The sequence below is a fragment of the Ahaetulla prasina genome, chromosome 10, assembly GCF_028640845.1.
Source record: "Ahaetulla prasina isolate Xishuangbanna chromosome 10, ASM2864084v1, whole genome shotgun sequence".
Classification (NCBI taxonomy): Eukaryota; Metazoa; Chordata; class Lepidosauria; order Squamata; family Colubridae; genus Ahaetulla; species Ahaetulla prasina.
Window position 1 is genome coordinate 22,254,250 of NC_080548.1, and position 17,757 is coordinate 22,272,006.

General features: G+C 46.9%; 1 protein-coding gene across 2 annotated transcripts in view; it reads left to right on the forward strand.

Annotated features, from left to right (window-relative positions):
• The window catches only part of LOC131204495 (beta-1,4-galactosyltransferase 3-like), a 33,185-nt gene extending 19,689 nt beyond the window's left edge, over nucleotides 1–13,496 (forward strand). The window contains exons 2-7 of one of the 2 annotated variants that reach the window (XM_058195867.1): nucleotides 4,726–5,076; nucleotides 6,589–6,824; nucleotides 9,058–9,245; nucleotides 10,935–11,057; nucleotides 11,960–12,064; nucleotides 12,939–13,496. In XM_058195867.1, the coding sequence (XP_058051850.1) occupies nucleotides 4,815–5,076; nucleotides 6,589–6,824; nucleotides 9,058–9,245; nucleotides 10,935–11,057; nucleotides 11,960–12,064; nucleotides 12,939–13,089 (1,065 nt within the window). In that variant the 5' untranslated portion in view covers nucleotides 4,726–4,814 and the 3' untranslated portion in view covers nucleotides 13,090–13,496. The remainder of the gene's footprint in view (nucleotides 1–4,725; nucleotides 5,077–6,588; nucleotides 6,825–9,057; nucleotides 9,246–10,934; nucleotides 11,058–11,959; nucleotides 12,065–12,938) is intronic. The other variant, XM_058195868.1, reaches the window with a different exon arrangement.
• Nucleotides 13,497–17,757: the final 4,261 nt, after the last annotated feature.

Here is a 17,757-nt window from a genome sequence, read left to right on the forward strand (position 1 = left end):
CCAGAAAGCAGATCCTTTATATAGGCCATGGGGTGTGGCTCCATGACTCAGCACTCATTAAGGCCTGCCCCTCCCTTCCTTCTGTTGCCTCCGCCTATCCAGTCTTCTGATGCGAGGGTCACTCCAATCAGCAGCTGTTGGAAATAAACTTTCCTCAGGCTCACATGCTGTGGAGGAGGGGGAGGGGTCTAGCTGCTCCGTTTGCCTGGGCATGGAGCCAGGGCTGGGGCCGGGGGGTGCTCCCTCCTCTGCAGCCTGCTTGGGCATGGAGCCAGGGCTGGGGCCGGGAGATGCCCCCTCCTCAGCCTGTCTGGGCATGGAGCCAGGGCTGGGGCCGGGAGGACATTCTTCAGCGTTCGGAAGCAGATAAGCAGACCCCGGCTGCAGTGAGAGCGGGCAAGACACAGCACCACCTTTGGTGGGAAGGTAACAGCGTTCCGTGCGCCTTTGGCATTTAGTCATGCAGGCCACATGACCACAGAGTTGTCTTCGGACAGCGCTGGCTCTTCGGCTTTGAAATAGAGATGAGCACCGCCCCCTAGAGTTGGGAACGACTAGCACATATGTGCGAGGGGAACCTTTACCTTTTTACCCGGCTACAACCCTCCATTCCTTTTTGTGGGGCATGAACTAAGATTATATGTAGGAAAGAGAGAGAGGGAGGGAGAGAGAGAGAGATCCACATCTCTGCAGGATCTGAAGTGATCTTTTTCACCCAACATACTTGGACAGCAATTTAGGCTCCAAAAATTACTCATTAACTACACCACTTCAAGTAGTGGAGTTGCCATTTCCAAAAGGATGTCTGTGAAAGTAGAATTTATTTTGCATTCATGTTCCAAATGACTTGACACATATGACGCAGGCAGGCTAAAGTTTATCAGGACTGTCAATAAATAGCTAATGAATGAAAAGCTACTGTTTCCCAATAGGAAATAAGATGAAAAGCTGTTATGTAATACAATATATACTGTATTGTACATTCTTCTTGTTGTTAGTTGCGAAATCGTGTCCGACCCATCGCGACCCCACGGACAATGTTCCTCCAGGCCTTCCTGTCCTCTACCATCCTCTGGAATCCATTTAAGCTCATGCCTACTGCTTCAGTGACTCCATCCAGCAAATCATTTTCTGTATTTGCGTAACAACTGTAAAATCAGTTCAAGCTTCTTTTTTTTTTGGCTAGTTATGAAGGAAATCATGTATTTGCATATTAATAATGGAACATTACTTTAAAAAAAAAACCCACTAAAAGCAGACAAAAGTGAAACATTCCATAGAAGTCCAGCTTGGGCTAGCATAGCAATTTTTGAAGATGAAAAAGAATCTTGTTGGAATTAAAGAAGTTTCTTTGTCTGCTAAGTCCCTTACTAAGTTTGGAACACAGCTGCTTTCTTTATAGAGGTTTAGAGTCAGGAGTTGTGTGTGAGATCTCCAAGCAGCTGACAAGCTTTCGATAGCAAACTCTTTCCACAGGTAATAGTCTTTCTAAGGGAACAAGCCCTTTAAACATACTCGATCCGCTTGCTCCCCGCATAATCCTGTGACGTCTTACTCAGAAATCTTTCCTGCCATTTCCTTGTTCCTTCTTGACTGTTGCAAACTGGCATGATGTCAGGACACTTGTGGTGTGTCCAGTAGGGTAGGTGTAACCATGCAATCCTAGTGGGTCTCTTTGGACTGAACAGCGAAAACAGCACTGATGCTGGCAGCCAAGGAATTTGTTGCAATCCAGTCCAGTCCTTTGAGTAGAAACCTTGTCGTGTCCTGGGGCTCCTGCAAGGATTGAAGTTAAGAGCTTTGCATGGAAGGGTTCATCCTAAAGCAGGGGTGTCAAACTTTGATTTCATTGAGGGGCGCATCAGGGTTATGTGTGACCTCAGGGGCGCGGGGTGGTGGTGGCGAGTCACTTGTCTCAATGTCACTAGTGTCGGGGTGGGGAGTGCTCTGCCTGCGAAAACGGGCTCCTGAGCTCTGTTTTCGGCTGCGAACTGCCTCCTGCATCCCTCTGCCAATAAAAACGGAGCTCTGGAGTGCCGCAGGCGGTCCACCCAAGCACTGTTTTCTCTGGCAGAGGCAACACTGGTCGGTCCTTCACTGTTACCAGGGCGGCCCTGTGGGCCAGATCTAAGTATCCCGTGGGCCGGATCCAGCCCCCGGGGCTTGAGTTTGACACCCCTGTCCTAAAGAACCCAAACTGCAACTTGGGGAAATCCAGAAGGAAACAAATCTAGACTGCACAAAGTAAGGCGCTAAGAACTATGACCCCAAAAGAACCAAGGTTTTCTGTTCCTCTGCCATTTAGCATCCTTCCTCCCCCCTCTTCGGTGCACCTATTCGCAATAATGTGTTTGTCTTTCCGTTTCCACACTCCTCTCTTTTCCTGTGGGCATTTTGCATTTGACAAAGCCGGAAGACACTTCAGCCATGTGCCTGCTTCTTCCCTTAAGCGTGCTGTAAGGAGATTTCAACTCATCGGTAACATATTACTGCTGTTCTAAGGACGGACTGGGATTGCAGCGTGAACCCCTAGGAACCACAGAATAAAGGACATTTTATTATTGAAGTCCAAGCTGGAGTAGATATCTGATACAAATCCAGGGTTTTAACTAGATGTTGTGACCCACCGGCGGCCAGTGGAGCTGGCAGCAGAGTGGAGGTTGGGAAGGAACTTGGGCTAGTCCTGGGGACCGGGAAAGCTCAGATGAGGGCTCTGCATCAGAGGCAGAGAGGGAGTTAGACAGCAGCGAGGCAGAGGAATAGCTGGAGCCTGTTCCTAGTGTGCACATAGTGAGCTGCCAGAAAACAAGAACAATTAAGAAAGCAGGGTCGACTCGGGAGTAAGGCCACATCTTGGAGATGATTGGCCCCTCCCATAGGAGACATAAAAGAGGAGCGAACAGGGCGGGGGCTTTTGCAGGAAGCAATTAGTTCATCTTGTTTCAAGATTGAAAAGTTCTGTTCATGGCTGTAATAGACTCGGTGCCAAGTTTGGCCTTGCTCTGCATTTGGAAATTGGTTCTCTGGCAGCGTTCCAAGTGAGATAAGGTGGGGGTTGATAAACATTACTCTGAAAGACTGTTTGCCAAAGCCTTGTTGACTGAATGAACAGAATACACAGTTGTGTTCATAAAAGAGGTTTTACCGGGATTAAGAGTTTGCTTCATGCTGTCTAAGGAAGCCTAGGTCAGAACACTAAGGCCAGTTAAAGAAGACAATGAAATGATCAAATCTCCATAAATTTTCTCCCAAGAAAAATTAATTGGTAAGTGGGAGGAGTGAATCTATTTTTGGGTGATGCGAGCATGTGCTGCAGTCATATCTTCTGATTGAGGCTTTTCCTTCCGTTATGAGAGGATGCCTCTCATAATAGATGCTCAATTACAATATATCACCATCCTCATTTTAGCCATTGTCTGTCCACTGCAGCAGGAAGGCCTCTTCCGCATGTTTCCAACCAATATGGTCCTTGGCTTTCCTTTGCCAATTGGGCCCTCAATTCTTGCTGACGTTGTCGATCCATCTTGTTTTGGGTCTCTTTCGTGGATGCTTTTTTATCAAGTATTATGTTATGTTATGTTATGTTATGTTATGTTATGTTAAGTGGGATCCATTCTATGACTGCTTTGGTCCACTTGCCGTCAGTTCTTCTTGCTCTGTGACCGGCCCGTTTCCGTTTCCATTCTTTTATTCTCTTGATATCGTATACTTTCATTTGTTCTCTAATATACGTGCAGGACTTTCTATCTTGTCTTGTGATGCCAAGCAAGTATCTTTCCGTGGCCCTTTGAGGCCACTTGTAACTTTTGTATCGATTTTCACCGGCATATGTCGGAGCAGGTAGCACACACTGATCAAAAACTTTTCAGAGAGAGGGGGAGGTGGTTTTTGAAAATTATGCTTAGCTTGCCGAATGTCTCATTTACCCACACAAACCCCTTTGTCTTGGCAAGACCCCAATCAAACAAGGAGAATTACTGTCTGTCTGTCTGTCTGTCTGTTCTATCGTTCTATCTATCTATCTATCTATCTATCTATCTATCTATCTATCTATCTATCTATCTATCTATCTATCTATCTATCTAGAAAGCGAGAGAGATTAGATAGATATAGACTAGATATAGATAAGATATAGATATAGATACAGATAGATTAGATATATAGAGATAGATACCATGTTTCTCCGAAAATAAGACCGGGTCTTATATAAATTTTTGCTCCAAAAGACACATTAGGGCTTATTTTCTGGTTAGGTCTTTTTTGGAGGGAAATACGGTACTAAATGCATCCATCTGGCTGACAATCTTAACTGGGGCTTATTTTTGGGGTAGGGCTTATATAACAAGCGTCCTGAAAAATCATGCTAGGATTTATTTTTTTAAAATTTACATTTATATCCCGCCCTTCTCCGAAGACTCAGGGCGGCTTACAGTGTATTTATTTATTTATTTATTTTCTGATTAGGTTTTATTTTCGGGGAAACAGAGTATATAGATATACATAGAGAGAGAAATATATGGATACGTGTGTGTATGTGTGTGTATGTATGTATATGTGTATGTGTATATGTATGTATATGCATGTGTGTGTATGAATAATTCATATATGTTTAAATCTGAGAGTGCTTCAGTAGGGAGCAACCTTTATTTTCTTTAAACATGGATGCAATTTTTAACGAGTGATTCTGAAAAGTGAACTCTCTAATTCCCTCTTTTCAACTCCCAGCAGGTTGGTTTTCCGCCACCTTCCCAATTGCTGCCCCAGCATTCCTGCCCAGGGACACCATGGACAGATGATCTTGGCTCTGCGCCGCCATGCTACAAATGCGTGGCCGCTACCTGCTGCTCTTCCTGGGAGTACAGCTGGTGGTGATGGCCCTGCTGTACCGCGAGGGCTACCGGAAACGCGTCGCTTATTTCTTAGGCATTTTTTGCAAAGGGGGCGCATTGACTATGCTGAACGGCTTCCCCAACGCATCGCTGCCAGGGGATGTCTACGCCAACCTCAGCCTGATTGCCCGGCCTCCTTTGCCCCCCGAGGAACTTCCCTACTGCCCTGAAGTCTCGCCTTTTCTTGGTAAGTGAACCGAAACTCTTGCAATAATCAGTTCTCGTAACCTTTGGACCTAGAATTTGAGTTTTGTGGCAAGGCTTCAGTTTGTGGCAGAGAAGGAAACACCAGCTACCTTGAAAATAAGCCTTGGTTCTAAACCAGTGATGGTGAACCTTTTTGACACCGAGTGCCCAAACCAGAACTCGCACACATGTGCGTGCGCCAGAACCCCGAACACCAGCTGGCCGGTACACATGCCTGGTTTTTGGCCATTTTTGAGGCTGTTTTGGCCGTTTTTTCGGCCATTTTCAGGCCGTTTTTCTAGCCAGTTTCAGGCTTTTTTTGGGCCATTTTCGGGATAGTTTTTCAGCTGTTTTCAGGCCAGTTTGCGGGCTGAAAATGGTTGGAAAACAGCCTGAAAAATTACCTAAAACCGGCCGGAAAACAACCCAAAACTCGCCCAAAAAACAGTTTGTTTTTTGCCAGCTGCTCTTCTGTTTTCCTGTTTTTTTGGCCTTTTTTCGGGCCATTTTTTGGCACTCCGGTGCCCGCGAAGACTAGCTGGCTGGCACCAGAACCAGAATTGCAGTTGGCAATGGTGTGCATGCCCACAGAGAGGGCTCTGTGTGCCACCTCCAACACGCGTGCCAAAGGTTGTGCCATCACGGTTCTAGACTATACTCGGGCTGGCTAAGTGTAAAGGTTGCTTTGTTGAAAGGGAAAGTATGTGGGTTGAAGAAGGAGAAGATGGAGGGAGGCAGGTAGTCCAGCCAATATGAGAAGACCACGAGAAGCCTGCACAGGAAAAGCCCTGCTGGAATTACTCTTATCAAGGTCTGCTTAAAGAAGACCCCCCCCCCCGCTTCTGTGCTCTCTGCCTCAGACCTAGGTTCTTTTTCAGGCACAGAATAGAATATTGGTAAGCCTGCGAGTCCCTTGGACTGCAAGACAAACAAACTTGTCAGTCCTAGAGGAGATCAACCCTGACTGCTCTTTAGAAGGCCAGATCCTGAAGATGAAACTGAAATACTTTGGCCACCTAATGAGAAGGAAGGAATCACTGGAGAAGAGCTGAATGCTGGGAAAGATTGAGGGCAAAAGAAGAAGGGGAGGGCAGAGAACGAGGTGGCTGGATGGAGTCACTGAAGCAGTAGGCATGAGCTTAAATGGACTCCAGAGAATGGTAGAGGACAGGAAGGCCTGGAGGAATGTTGTCCATGGGGTCGCAATGGGTCGGACGCGACTTCGCAACTAACAACAACAACAACAAAGCCTTATTTAGAAGTAAAAAAGAGTCCAGACACTCATATGTTGATGGTGGGCCACTCATTGAGTCTGCCGGTTCAAAGAGAGGATAGGAAACTTCAAACCTGCTGCAGCCTAACCCATTTTCTCCCTTGGTGTGTTGGCTAGGAATTCTGGGAGTTGAAGTCCACCCATCTTAAAAGTTGCCAAGTTTGGAAAATACTGCTCTAATTCACTGATCTATGGGGCAGTAGGAAAGAAACGGACTAATACATCTCTGCTCGCGTGCAGGAGGGCCCATTCGAGTGACGCTTCCCTTCGGATTGACGCTTGAAGGTGTCCTACGGAGGAATCCCTATGTGACCAAAGGGGGGCGTTACCGTCCCCCCGACTGTGACGCCACTCACAAAACAGCTGTCATCATTCCCCACCGTAATCGGGAGCAACACCTCAAGTACCTACTATATTATTTGCACCCTTTCCTGCAACGACAGCAGCTCAGCTATGGCATCTATATCATCCATCAGGTATGGCATTGGTTCAGTTCCAGAAGCTGGGGACAAATTCTCGTACATTTTTCAGCACAGTGCTTAAAAGGAGACAAGCGTTCGGGATGAAAGCAAGGAAGTGGGGAGCAGGGATGTGTAGTAGGCAGAGTCGTCACCGTTTTTCCCCTTGTGGAAAACTGGCAGCCGTAGTCTTCAGTTTGACGTGTGGGCTACATCTGTGGCCCAGGATTCTGTGCTTCAGTCAGTGGGAAGGAGGCTGTTCTGATGGAATGCCCACCAGAAGATTCCCACCTGGTAATATGGAGGAGGGAGGAGGACCATTACCAAGAAGAGCAATAGCAGTTAAACTTATATACCGCTTCACAGCCCTCTCTAAGCTGTTTACAGTGTCAGCCTCTTGCCCCCAACAATCTGGGTCCTCATTTTACCAACCTTGGAAGGATGGAAAGCTGAGTCTACATTGAGCGTATTGGGATTTGAACTGCCAAATTGCAGGCAGCCGGCGGTCAGCAGAAGTAACCTGCAGTACTTCATTCTAACCACTGCGCTACCACGGCTCTAAAATTCCTTCATGCTGGACAGAGAGGAAGTATGAAAAGGAGATTAATAACTCAGTTTTAATTTTGCTAGGTTCAGCGTTTCTCAACTTTGGCAGCTTTAAAATGTCAGCTGGGGAATTCTGGGTGTTGAAGTCCATACATTTTAAAGCTGCCACTGTGCTAGGGATAAGTTGATCTGGAAAATTGCCTTGGCAGGTTTTCCGTCTTACCTAGCTGTAAAGATTGTTCTTGAAATCCAACTGTTTTCCTGAGGTTTCAGCCTTGAAGGACTTGACAGTTGGAAACAAGCTTTTACCGGAAGCTGCTTGTATAAAATTAGGCTGCAATGAGAAGTAATAGCAGAAGATTGCAGGAGTTACTCCTCTAAACCCCAAAGCATGAGATGCTTTTCTGCTGTGCAGAACTCTTAACAACTTAGCTGTTAAAGAAACTAGAACTAAGCAAGGACTCCAAGGGAATCAAAATTAAGATTATACATCCAAATTTTAAACACAGAACTGGGACTAGGAACTGAAAATAAAGGTGTGGCCAGTATCTAGTCCAGTGGTACCAGCAGTGGGTTTCCAATAGTCTTACCACCCGTTAGCTGTGTGCATGCTCGCTTTGTGTGCGCTTTGCACATATGCACCTGGCCTTCCATGCATGTGCTTTGTTCATGTGTGCGCCTTCCGTGCATCCGCCGGGCCTCGAAAATGTGGCTAAATAGGATGGCATTAGCCCAGAGCGGGTGGGTGGGCCCATCTGCAGTCGCTGCTACCGGTTCGCCTGAACCGGTCCGAACTGGCTGAATATCTCCTCTGAGTGGTACCTTGGTACTCAGTGTTAATTGGTTTCCCATAAGGAAAAATATAGCCACTCGTATAGTGAATCACAAGGCAACTGACAGTGACAAGTTCTAGCTTGTGTGTTGAGTACTAAACAAATAATGAGTACTGGGACAAAGTTTTCACATCAGAATGTGCTGAGTACATTTGAGTAAATTCAAAGCAGTACTTGAGTACTAAGGCACCACCCCTTCTAGTTACATTGAAGAGAGGAAGGATGAATTGTGTAATCGGGGCTGCGGACAATAGTGTCAGGCTGTGAAGTGGAATGCAGTAAGCATGAAATTGGTCTAAAATGGCCTGGCACTTGTGGAAATTTAGCCGATGGATATGCGGCTGATCTGATAACAATGCTTAATGCAGTGTTGGTGAACCCTTGGCGTTCTTGTGTGCCGGCCTCAGTGCCGGAAGTGGCACACAAAACCGTCCCACGATGAATGTGCCGCCTTACTGGCTCCTCTCCCCGTTCCTGTGCTCAAACGCACGCTGGTCAGTTGGCTGTCATGGGGACGGCGGACCCCAGAAGAGCAGCGGTCCATCACACATGCGCGAGCCGGCACTCAAACACCTGACAAACAGCTGGCCATTGCGCATGTACGTGACGTCAATCCGGAAGGTTGGGTGCCGGCTCATGGATGTGTGATGGACCGCTGCTCTTCCAGAGTCCGCCCCCCCCCGCGCGCGACAGCCAGCTGACTGGTGCACGTTTCAGCATAGGAACACAAAAGAGGAGCTGGTGAGGCTGCGAATTCATTGCGGGATGGTTTTGCATGCAGCTTCCGGCATGCGTGCCATAGGTTCACCAACACTGGCCTAATGGCTGTTGCTTATCCATGCCAATTCTTTTGTTATCCTCTCTTTTCCCAGACTGAAAGTTATACTTTTAATCGGGCCAAGCTTTTGAATGTGGGTTTCAAGGAAGCGATGAAAGACGAGGATTGGGACTGCATATTCTTCCACGATGTAGATCTCATTCCGGAGGATGATCGAAATATTTATACGTGCGATCAGTTTCCGAAACATGTGGCTGTTGCCATGGACAAGTTTGGCTACAAGTAAGCTTAAGCTTAAGGCTAGTGATATTTCTTTCCTAAACACGCAGCTGCTTCCCCTTCCCTGTTCTAATACTTTTTTTGGAAACAAAAACGAATTCAGAAAGGGAGATTTCTTTCAACTTTCCATCTAGAAATAAGGTGCAATTTGAGGGATTAAAACCCTGGGAAACCCTGGATTTAAAATCCTTCCTCAGCCATAGAACTTAGTGGCTGGAAATCATTGTTTCTCCAGCTTTTCATTTCATTTCATTTCTTTTTCTTTCTTTCTTTCCATTTCTATTTTGGAAATAGGGTGCAATTTGAGGTACTAAGGCCAAGAAAACCTGTGGGTTTAAAATCCTTGCTCAACCATAAAATGTACCTGCTGGCAGTCATTGTTTCCCAGCTTATTTCTTTTTCTGGATTGATTCTTACTTCGTATGGCTTCCCATGATTCTTGACAATCCAGCCCCCAAGTCCAGGAGCACAGCCATGAGCTCGGGACCTTGCCAAAACACCAATAGAGTTAGGGTTAAGCTGATCTCTGCAAGGAACATGTTCCACAGGGCAGGTACAACAACCGAAAAGGCTCCTCTCCTGGTCCCGCCAGATTATATTCCTTAGCCGTTGGATCTGTAAAGTGCCTCTTCTCCCAGATCTAATAGGTGGGTGAGGAGGCAGTCTCACAAATGATCACCAACGGCTTCATTTGCACCAAGAAAAATACTGGCAACCAGGGTTAGCTTGCAGAGCAGGGGTATAACATGTACGCCGAAGGGCTCTCGTAACTGCCTGCACTACTACCGTATTTTGAACCAGCCATAGTTTCTAGATTGTTAAATTGGTGGCATAGGAACCATCACTATAGTCTTGAACGCTACAGCCATGATGGCGAACCTATGGCATGCATGCCATATCTGTGGGCACACAAGCTCAGCTCCTTTTTGAGCCTTCTAGGCCCACCGGAAGTAGTGAAATAGACTGTTTCCTGCCTCCGGAGGGCCTGGAGGTGGTGGTGAGGAAGGCCCGTTTTTTGGCCCTCCCCAGGCTCCAGAGCCTTTCTAGGAGCCTAAGGAGGGCAAAAACGGCCTTCCTCCCTCCCAGAGGCCAGAAACTGCCTGTTTGCCGACTTCCAGGGGGGAGTGCCTGCATGCGTGGGGGGTTGGGCACATAGAATTATGGGTGTGGGCACGCACGTGACCCGCCCCCGCACTCCCCCTGCTTTTGGCACACAGTGGCAAAAAGGTTAGCCATCACTGCTCTAGAGGAAAGGTGATGAAAACAATGCCTCGTTAGATGGGAAATCTTATTGACTATATTGGCTTGTCTGATTAACAGAGAGGAAAGGCAGGTACTTTCCATCAAACAAGCGGAGGAGGGGATTTTTAGATATCCTGGAATAATGAGTATTAGCTTATCCATCTTACGATCAATCTCAAGACAGGGGACAGTCAGGTGCTGTCTAGGATTGGTAGCGTATGATGAGACTTTCTTGAAAGCCCCAACGGTACCAATCCAGAGCCTTTCCCTTTTACCCATTTGGTGGGAACCAGCTCTTAACAAACCTTCTCGCTAACAAAGTTGTGAGTTGGGGTAAGCATGTCAGCCCACAGGTATCTGTGCCAGTTTTAAGTTTTCAGAAAGATTCTCCTTGTTCCACGGCTGCTGCCTCTTGTAAGCAAATGTTCTCCTTCACCGTTCTTCCGGCAGGCTTCCCTACAAGACGTATTTTGGAGGGGTTTCGGCACTTAGTCCAGAGCAATATATGAAGATGAACGGCTTTCCTAACAACTACTGGGGCTGGGGTGGTGAAGATGATGACATCGCCGTCAGGTATGACTTCTATTGACAGGTCTGTAGCAATCTGGGCTGAAGGCAATTAGTTCAAGGAAGAACAATAGCAATAGCACTTAGACTTATATACTGCTTCACAGTGCTTGACAGCCCTCTCTAAGCTGTTTACAGAGTCAGCCTCTTGCCCCCAACAATTTGGGTCTTCATTTTACCCACCTCGGAAGGATGGAAGGCTAAGTCAACCTTCAGCCTGGTGAGATTTGAACTGCCAAATTTCAGGCAGCCAGCAGAAATAGCCTGCAGTACTGCACTCTAACCACTGCGCCACCTTGGCTCAATCCCCAACCACTCATTAATTGTCTGTATTAAGAAGTCAGTAAAAAATTATAAAAGATGTATTCCTACTTTCACATGAGACTCCTTTAGGCAATTAAGGCAGCAAATAGAATAGAATAATAGAGTTGGAAGAGACCTTGGAGGTCTTCTAGTCCAACCCCCTGCTTAGGCAGGATACCCTACACCACTTCAGACGACTGGTTATCCAACATCTTCTTAAAAACGTCCAGTGTTGGAGCATTCATAACTTCTGTAAGCAAGTTGTTCCACTGATTAATTGTTCTGTCGGGAAATTTCTCCTTAGTTCTAAATTGCTTCTCTCCTTGATTAGTTTCCACCCATTGCTTCTTGTCCTGCCCTCAGGTGCTTTGGAGAAGAGCTTGATTCCCTCGTTTGTGGCAGCCCCTGAGATATTGGAACACTGTGTTTGTCTGTTTGTTTTGTCTGTTTGCTTCCATTCTTCCTATGCAGGTTAAAAAGCCAGTTTCCATCTGAAGAGTGTGGTAGTAGAGCAATCCCTGAGTATATCTTTGATTCTAGAAGCCGCCATGTCTGTTGCGATCACTTGCTAGCGTCTGCTAATGTTTATCCTCCCTCTCCTGCAGGGTAGCCCTAAGTGGAATGGTGATCTCTCGCCCGTCTATTCAGTATGGCCGCTATCGCATGATCAAACATGGACACGACAAGGGCAATGAACAGAATCCCAAGAGGTGAGCAGAAAGAAATATTTACGAAGGATTTGTAGACGGAAATCCTTCCATTTCCTGGCTTTTGTTGCAAACTGTTAAAAGCATTAGGAATTTGTGGTAGAGCATGCATAAAGCTTCTCTTCGTTTGTAAATATGGGAAGCTCTTAGAAGTCATAGAACCATGATGGCGAACCTGTGGCATGCATGGCCATACCTGCGGGCACGCGAGCCGTTGCCTTAGCTCGGCTCCAGCACGCATGCACGCGCTGGCCAGCTGGTTTTCGCCTACCCTGCCCATGCCGCCCCTCCCCTTCCAGGAGCCCATTTTGGATGCCAGGTAAGTACAAAGCTCTGGGAGGGCATTTCCGGCCTCCAGGGGGGGCAGGGGAGGCCATTTTCGCTCTCCCCAGGCCCCAAGAAAGCCTCTGGAGCCTGGGGAGGGTGAAAAACGGGCGTACCAGGACTACCGGAAGTCTGGAAATCGGCCATTTCCAGCCTCCGGAGGCTTCAGGGAGGTCTGCTAGGCCCAAAACAGGGCACGAGGGGGGTGTCGTGCGTGCATGCACAGGGGAGCATGGGGGATTGCGTGCGGGGGGGGGGGCAAGGCAGTGCGGGGTAGGTTCGCACGCACATGTGCAGAGAGGCAGAGCATGGGGGGGGGATTAAATTATGGGTGTGGGCACATGTGCTTGCGCTTTCGGCACCCGAAGAAAAAAATGGTTCGCCATCACTGTCATAGAATCATAGGGCCGGAAGGGACCTTGGAGGTCTTCTAGTCCAACCCCCTGCTCAAGGCCGGAGACCTTCTGTCAAATGACTGTCCAGTCTTCTTGGGGAGAGAAGAGGAGCAAGAAGGAGAAGCTAAGGCATCAGTTCTTCCCAATGTCTCCTGCAGATTTAACTTGCTGGCCAAGACGAGGAGGACCTGGAAACAAGACGGGATGAACACCTTGGAATATCAGCTGCTCTCCAAGGAACTCCACCCTCTCTACACCAACATCACTGTGTTCATTGGGACTGAGAAGGGCATGCAGCACACCACATGATGCATATCCGACAAGAGTGGCCCGGGGACAGGAGCCCCGCCCTGCCACTGCTTCTGGAGGGACGAAACCAAAGATTCCAGCGAGGAATATCTTGCCCAGAAGATGGGTGGCTGTAATCATATTCTGACTGCAGAGTCCGGCCAGGGTGCTGTGAGCAACAGCCCTGCAGTGACCAAATGAGGATTTTACACAGCCCACCCGCTCACCCCTTTACCCCAGAGGTTTGGGCCTTTTTTTAACCCTGGGGATTGAGGTGGGTTCTGACCTTTCCTGGGATGCCTTCTGAACCTTGGCTGGAGGAGCGTCGCTGAAGTCACGTGGAGCTCCCTTAAGCAATCCGAATTTTCAGAGCTGTTGTGCCAGGGTTGGCTTTTTTCTTATTAAAGTGCAATTTATTTTAAACGTAATGGCCAAGTGAGTGGCAGTTTATTTTTTATTTTTTTCCCCTCCCCCTCCCCCCCCACCCCTCTGGTGTCTGGTTCTAGAAGGAAATGCTTAGGGGTCCGATCTCCTGAATGAGTGGTACTCTTTGCCAGGAGAGAAGTTGGGCTACATTCAGCTAGAAGGCGAGAGTCATTGGCTGAGAGCCAGCGCTAGTGGCTCCATTTGTGGAGCTGGCTGCAAGTCGACACATTAAACTAGGGCAGGGGTACCCAACCTTGGCAACTTTAAGCCTAGTGAACTTCAACTCCCAGAATTCCCCGGCCAGCTTGGCCGGGGTATTCTGGAAGTTGAAGTCTTCCAGGCTTAAAGTTCCAAGGTTGGAGACCCCTGATCTAGGGGTAGTTTCTGCCAAAATGAGAGCCCAAGTAGGTGCCAGAGGAGCAGTAGGCTTGCTTGTATACCTTCAGTAAGGTCTAGATCAGTGATGAAATGTGAAATTTGTTACTACCGGTTCTGTGGGTGTGGCTTGGTGGTGGTGGTAATGTGACTGGGTGGGCGTGGCCAACTTTTTTTTTTTAAGCATTTAAGCATCCCAGCTGAGTTGCTGATCATCAGAGCCTTTTCCTTTAAAAGCATTTTTTTTTTGCCTCTAAAAGGTAAAAAAGCCTCTGACGATCAGGCAACTCAGCTGGGATCGTCAGAAGAGCCTTTTAAAAGCATTTTTTCTACAACCTCTTTAGCCGAAGAGCTTGTAAAAAAATTCTCTTAAAAGCCTCTGATGATCCCAGCTAAGCCATGCAATCACCAGAGGCTTTTTTTTTTTAACTTTTAAAAACATTTTTTCGGCCAAAGAAACAATGCTTTTAAAAGTAAAAGAAAAAAGCTCTGATGATCGCGCAGCTCAGCTGGGCATTGGGGGTGGGGGAGAAGGGATTTTTGCTACCGGTTCTCCGAATCACCCGCCTCCATCGCTACCAGATCGGGTGATCCGGTCCGAACTGGGAGGATTTCACCCCTGGTCTAGATCAGTGTTTCTCAACCTCAACGACTTTTATGTGGATCATTGTGGCTGGGGAATTCTGGGAGTTGAAGTCCACCCATTTTAAAATTGCTAAGGTTGAGAAATACTAGTCTAGATGAGCACGATAAAAATTAAACTAGCTTCATTTTATTGGTTTTGGGTTTTTTTTGCAAACCCTGTGGCTCAGAAAACACCTTCATTTTTGATTTCATTCTGTTGCTCCATATGGCACTCTGGTTTGGTTTGACCCCTTTCAAGATAGTCATCCAGAAGATGCTTTTTCAAGAGGTAACTGCATTTTGTTTTTATTTTTTTTCCCCTTTGAAGACATTTCGCGTCTCATTCAAGAAGCTTCTTCAGCTGTGTCCCTGAAAAAGAGCTGAAAAGGCTTCTTGGATGAGACGCGAAGACACATCTTCAAAGGAAAAACCAGAAAGTCTAGTTGCCTCTTGGAAAAAGCACCTTTGGGACAACCATACAACCATGACCTGGATGACAGAGAATCTCCATAGACCAGAGGTCCCCAAACTTGCCAGCTTTAAGACTTGTGGACTTCAACTCGGCGAGCTGAAGACTTATCTGTTTATTCGCGCAGGACTGGCATAGGAATTTTAAATAGCTTTTAATATTTGATATAAATTTTATGGGGTTTTTATGGTTTTAAATGTTTTAATCTGGCCTTATGTTTAATAAGTTTTTTAACTATTGTTTTATTTGTATATTATTGCTGTTTTATCTTGGCTGTGAACCGCCCTGAGTCCTTCGGGAGAAGGGCGGTATAAAAATCCAATAAATTATAAATAATAAATAATAATAATAATAATAATAATCCCAGAATTCTCCAGCCAGCATAGCTGGGAGAATTCTGGGAGTTGAAGTCCACAAGTCTTAAAGCTGCCAGGTTTGAAGACCTCTGCCATAAACATTCAAATGGTCAATTTCAAAGGGGTCTGGCCAGTTCTAAATTCACATAAAAACGAGCCTGGTCAAACATGCAGGATATCTAGTTTGTAACTTGGCAAACGGATACTCAGCTATTTTTTTTTTAAAATGATTTCTAGCTTTTGTCATTTGAGTTAACTCCGTTTGTTCTGTCACCCTTGGAAATGAGCGAATGGGCCAGTTTGCACTTCCCAAGGGAGTGGGTGGCAATAATCTTGCACTGCAGACTTCCATCTGTTAGCATTTCGTGGCCACCTTCAGTTCTCCCCCCCCCTCTTCTGCTGCTCCTAACAGATTACGGGGTGTTGTTTTTTTCCAAAAACTGTCTCGCAATGAACACAGCAGTGACCTTTATGAATAGGTTTGTATTTTTAGCATTTTTCAGTTATGCAAAACAAAAAACAAAAAAAAAAACCCTCTGCAGGTCAGTTTTGACAAGAGGAACTTGTACTTACTCAGAAGAACCAAAGATCGATCTAGACCAGCAGATACATCAGTCGGGGCACAAGGACCATGTATCATCCAGGTACTGATGTAAGGGAGAATGAAGAGAGAGGCATAGTTGGAGCTGCATGGTAGTGGAGAAGCGGCCTGAATTCTGTTAGCTCTATAGCAGGGGTCCTCAACTTCCAGCCTAAGGACTGGCACTGGGCTGTGGCATGCCAGAAATGGGGCCGCGTGAACAAGCAAAGTCCCATCCATGGGATGCAGGCAGCATGTGAAATCACGCCCCCTCTGTTCCACAGAAAAACTCTCCCTTGGAACCGGTTCCTGGTGGCCAAAAGGTTGGCAACCACTACTCTATAGCAGCGGTCACCAACCGATGGTCTGTGGACCACTGGTGGTCTGCGAGAACATTTTGGTGGTCCGAAGAAAAATTATTTCCATTTTTTATATTGCACTAAATCAGGGGTCCTCAAACTATGGCCCCTGGGACAGATATGTATAATGAACATTTGTATTGCTGCAGAGAGTCTCCCCCTTCAGGGTCTTTTTGTGTGGGTCGGAGAGGGGCAGAAATTCCAACTTAGGTTCTGCTTCAGCTTCCTGGTGCGGGGCTTTGGGTGAAGGCTGGAGGGAAGCGCCGCTGGTGGCAAAGAACCGGAGGGCCTTGTTCCAGTGGGACTGCATCATGGCATCTCAGCCTGCTGACCCTCCAGGCACCAGTACCTGGCCTTGCACTCCTGCAGGTCTTCCCTATGCTTGGAAAACCTATGCTTGTAGTCCTCAGTGAGGTGCTTCTGCTGAGCCTCTTTCTTGGCCAGATCCAATTTGAACTGAGCTGTTTTGCCAACTCTGATGGTGGCTGCTTAGCTCCAAGCTAAGAAGCCTGCACGGGAAGGCAAGGAGTGGCTGAGAGAGGAGGGGCGAGTACAGTTGGTGAGGCGCCCTAAATGTGACATTGAGTTAGCCACACCCACCCAGGCACATGACTACATAGCCACACCCACCCAGCTGGTCATTAGGCAGATCATATTAGTGGTCCACGGGGATTTAGTGGTCCCTGAGGTCCAAAAGGCTGGGGACCCCTGCTCTATAGCACAACAGCAACAAGTTTCACTATCCTGCTAGACAGAGGTGGTATTCAGCCGGTTTGGACCAGTTCGCTCGAACCGGTAGCGGAAATTGCAGATGGACCCACCCAGCCACCCTGGCTCTGTGCCATTCTATTTAGGCATGTTTTTGAGGCTGGGTGTATGCACAGAAGGCCCGTGCGCCAGCAAAGCGCATGCGCAGAATTCACATTTGCGAACCGGTAGGGAAAATAAGTGAATACCACCCCTGCTGCTAAGTGACTTCCATGATGTTGACATATTTATTTTCAAAAAGGAAAAACTTTTTTTTTTAAAAAAAATGAAGAGTCGGCTTAAAAAGGAAGCTGAACAAAGTCAGGAAATCAAAACAGAAACGTGGATATAATCTCTACTTCAAAATAGGGAAGTTTGAAAGGATACCAGTGTGATGAATAAACTCATCAAGGAAGCAATAAAGCTCCAGAAAACTTCCTTCAGAAAAAAAACGGTAGTACTCAAATTGAAGGCAGGAGGGAATAATTTGGTGCATGAAATGTAATTTGGTGGCTAAGGAAATGGGGAGAATCTCGGAAATACTGCCGGTATAAAGACTTAACAGGAAGTTGTGGTTCGAATCCTGGACTCAGCCAAACGTGGCTTGCTTTGCTTTGGGTTAGAGGGTTTTGTGAACACACCTATTGTCTTGTGTTTTAAGTGCCCTTAAAAAATACAGCCGGAGACCCTTTTGGCCTCCTAAATGGCAAGTTAGACTGTTGAGAAACAGAATTCCTCAACACGCTTCACTGT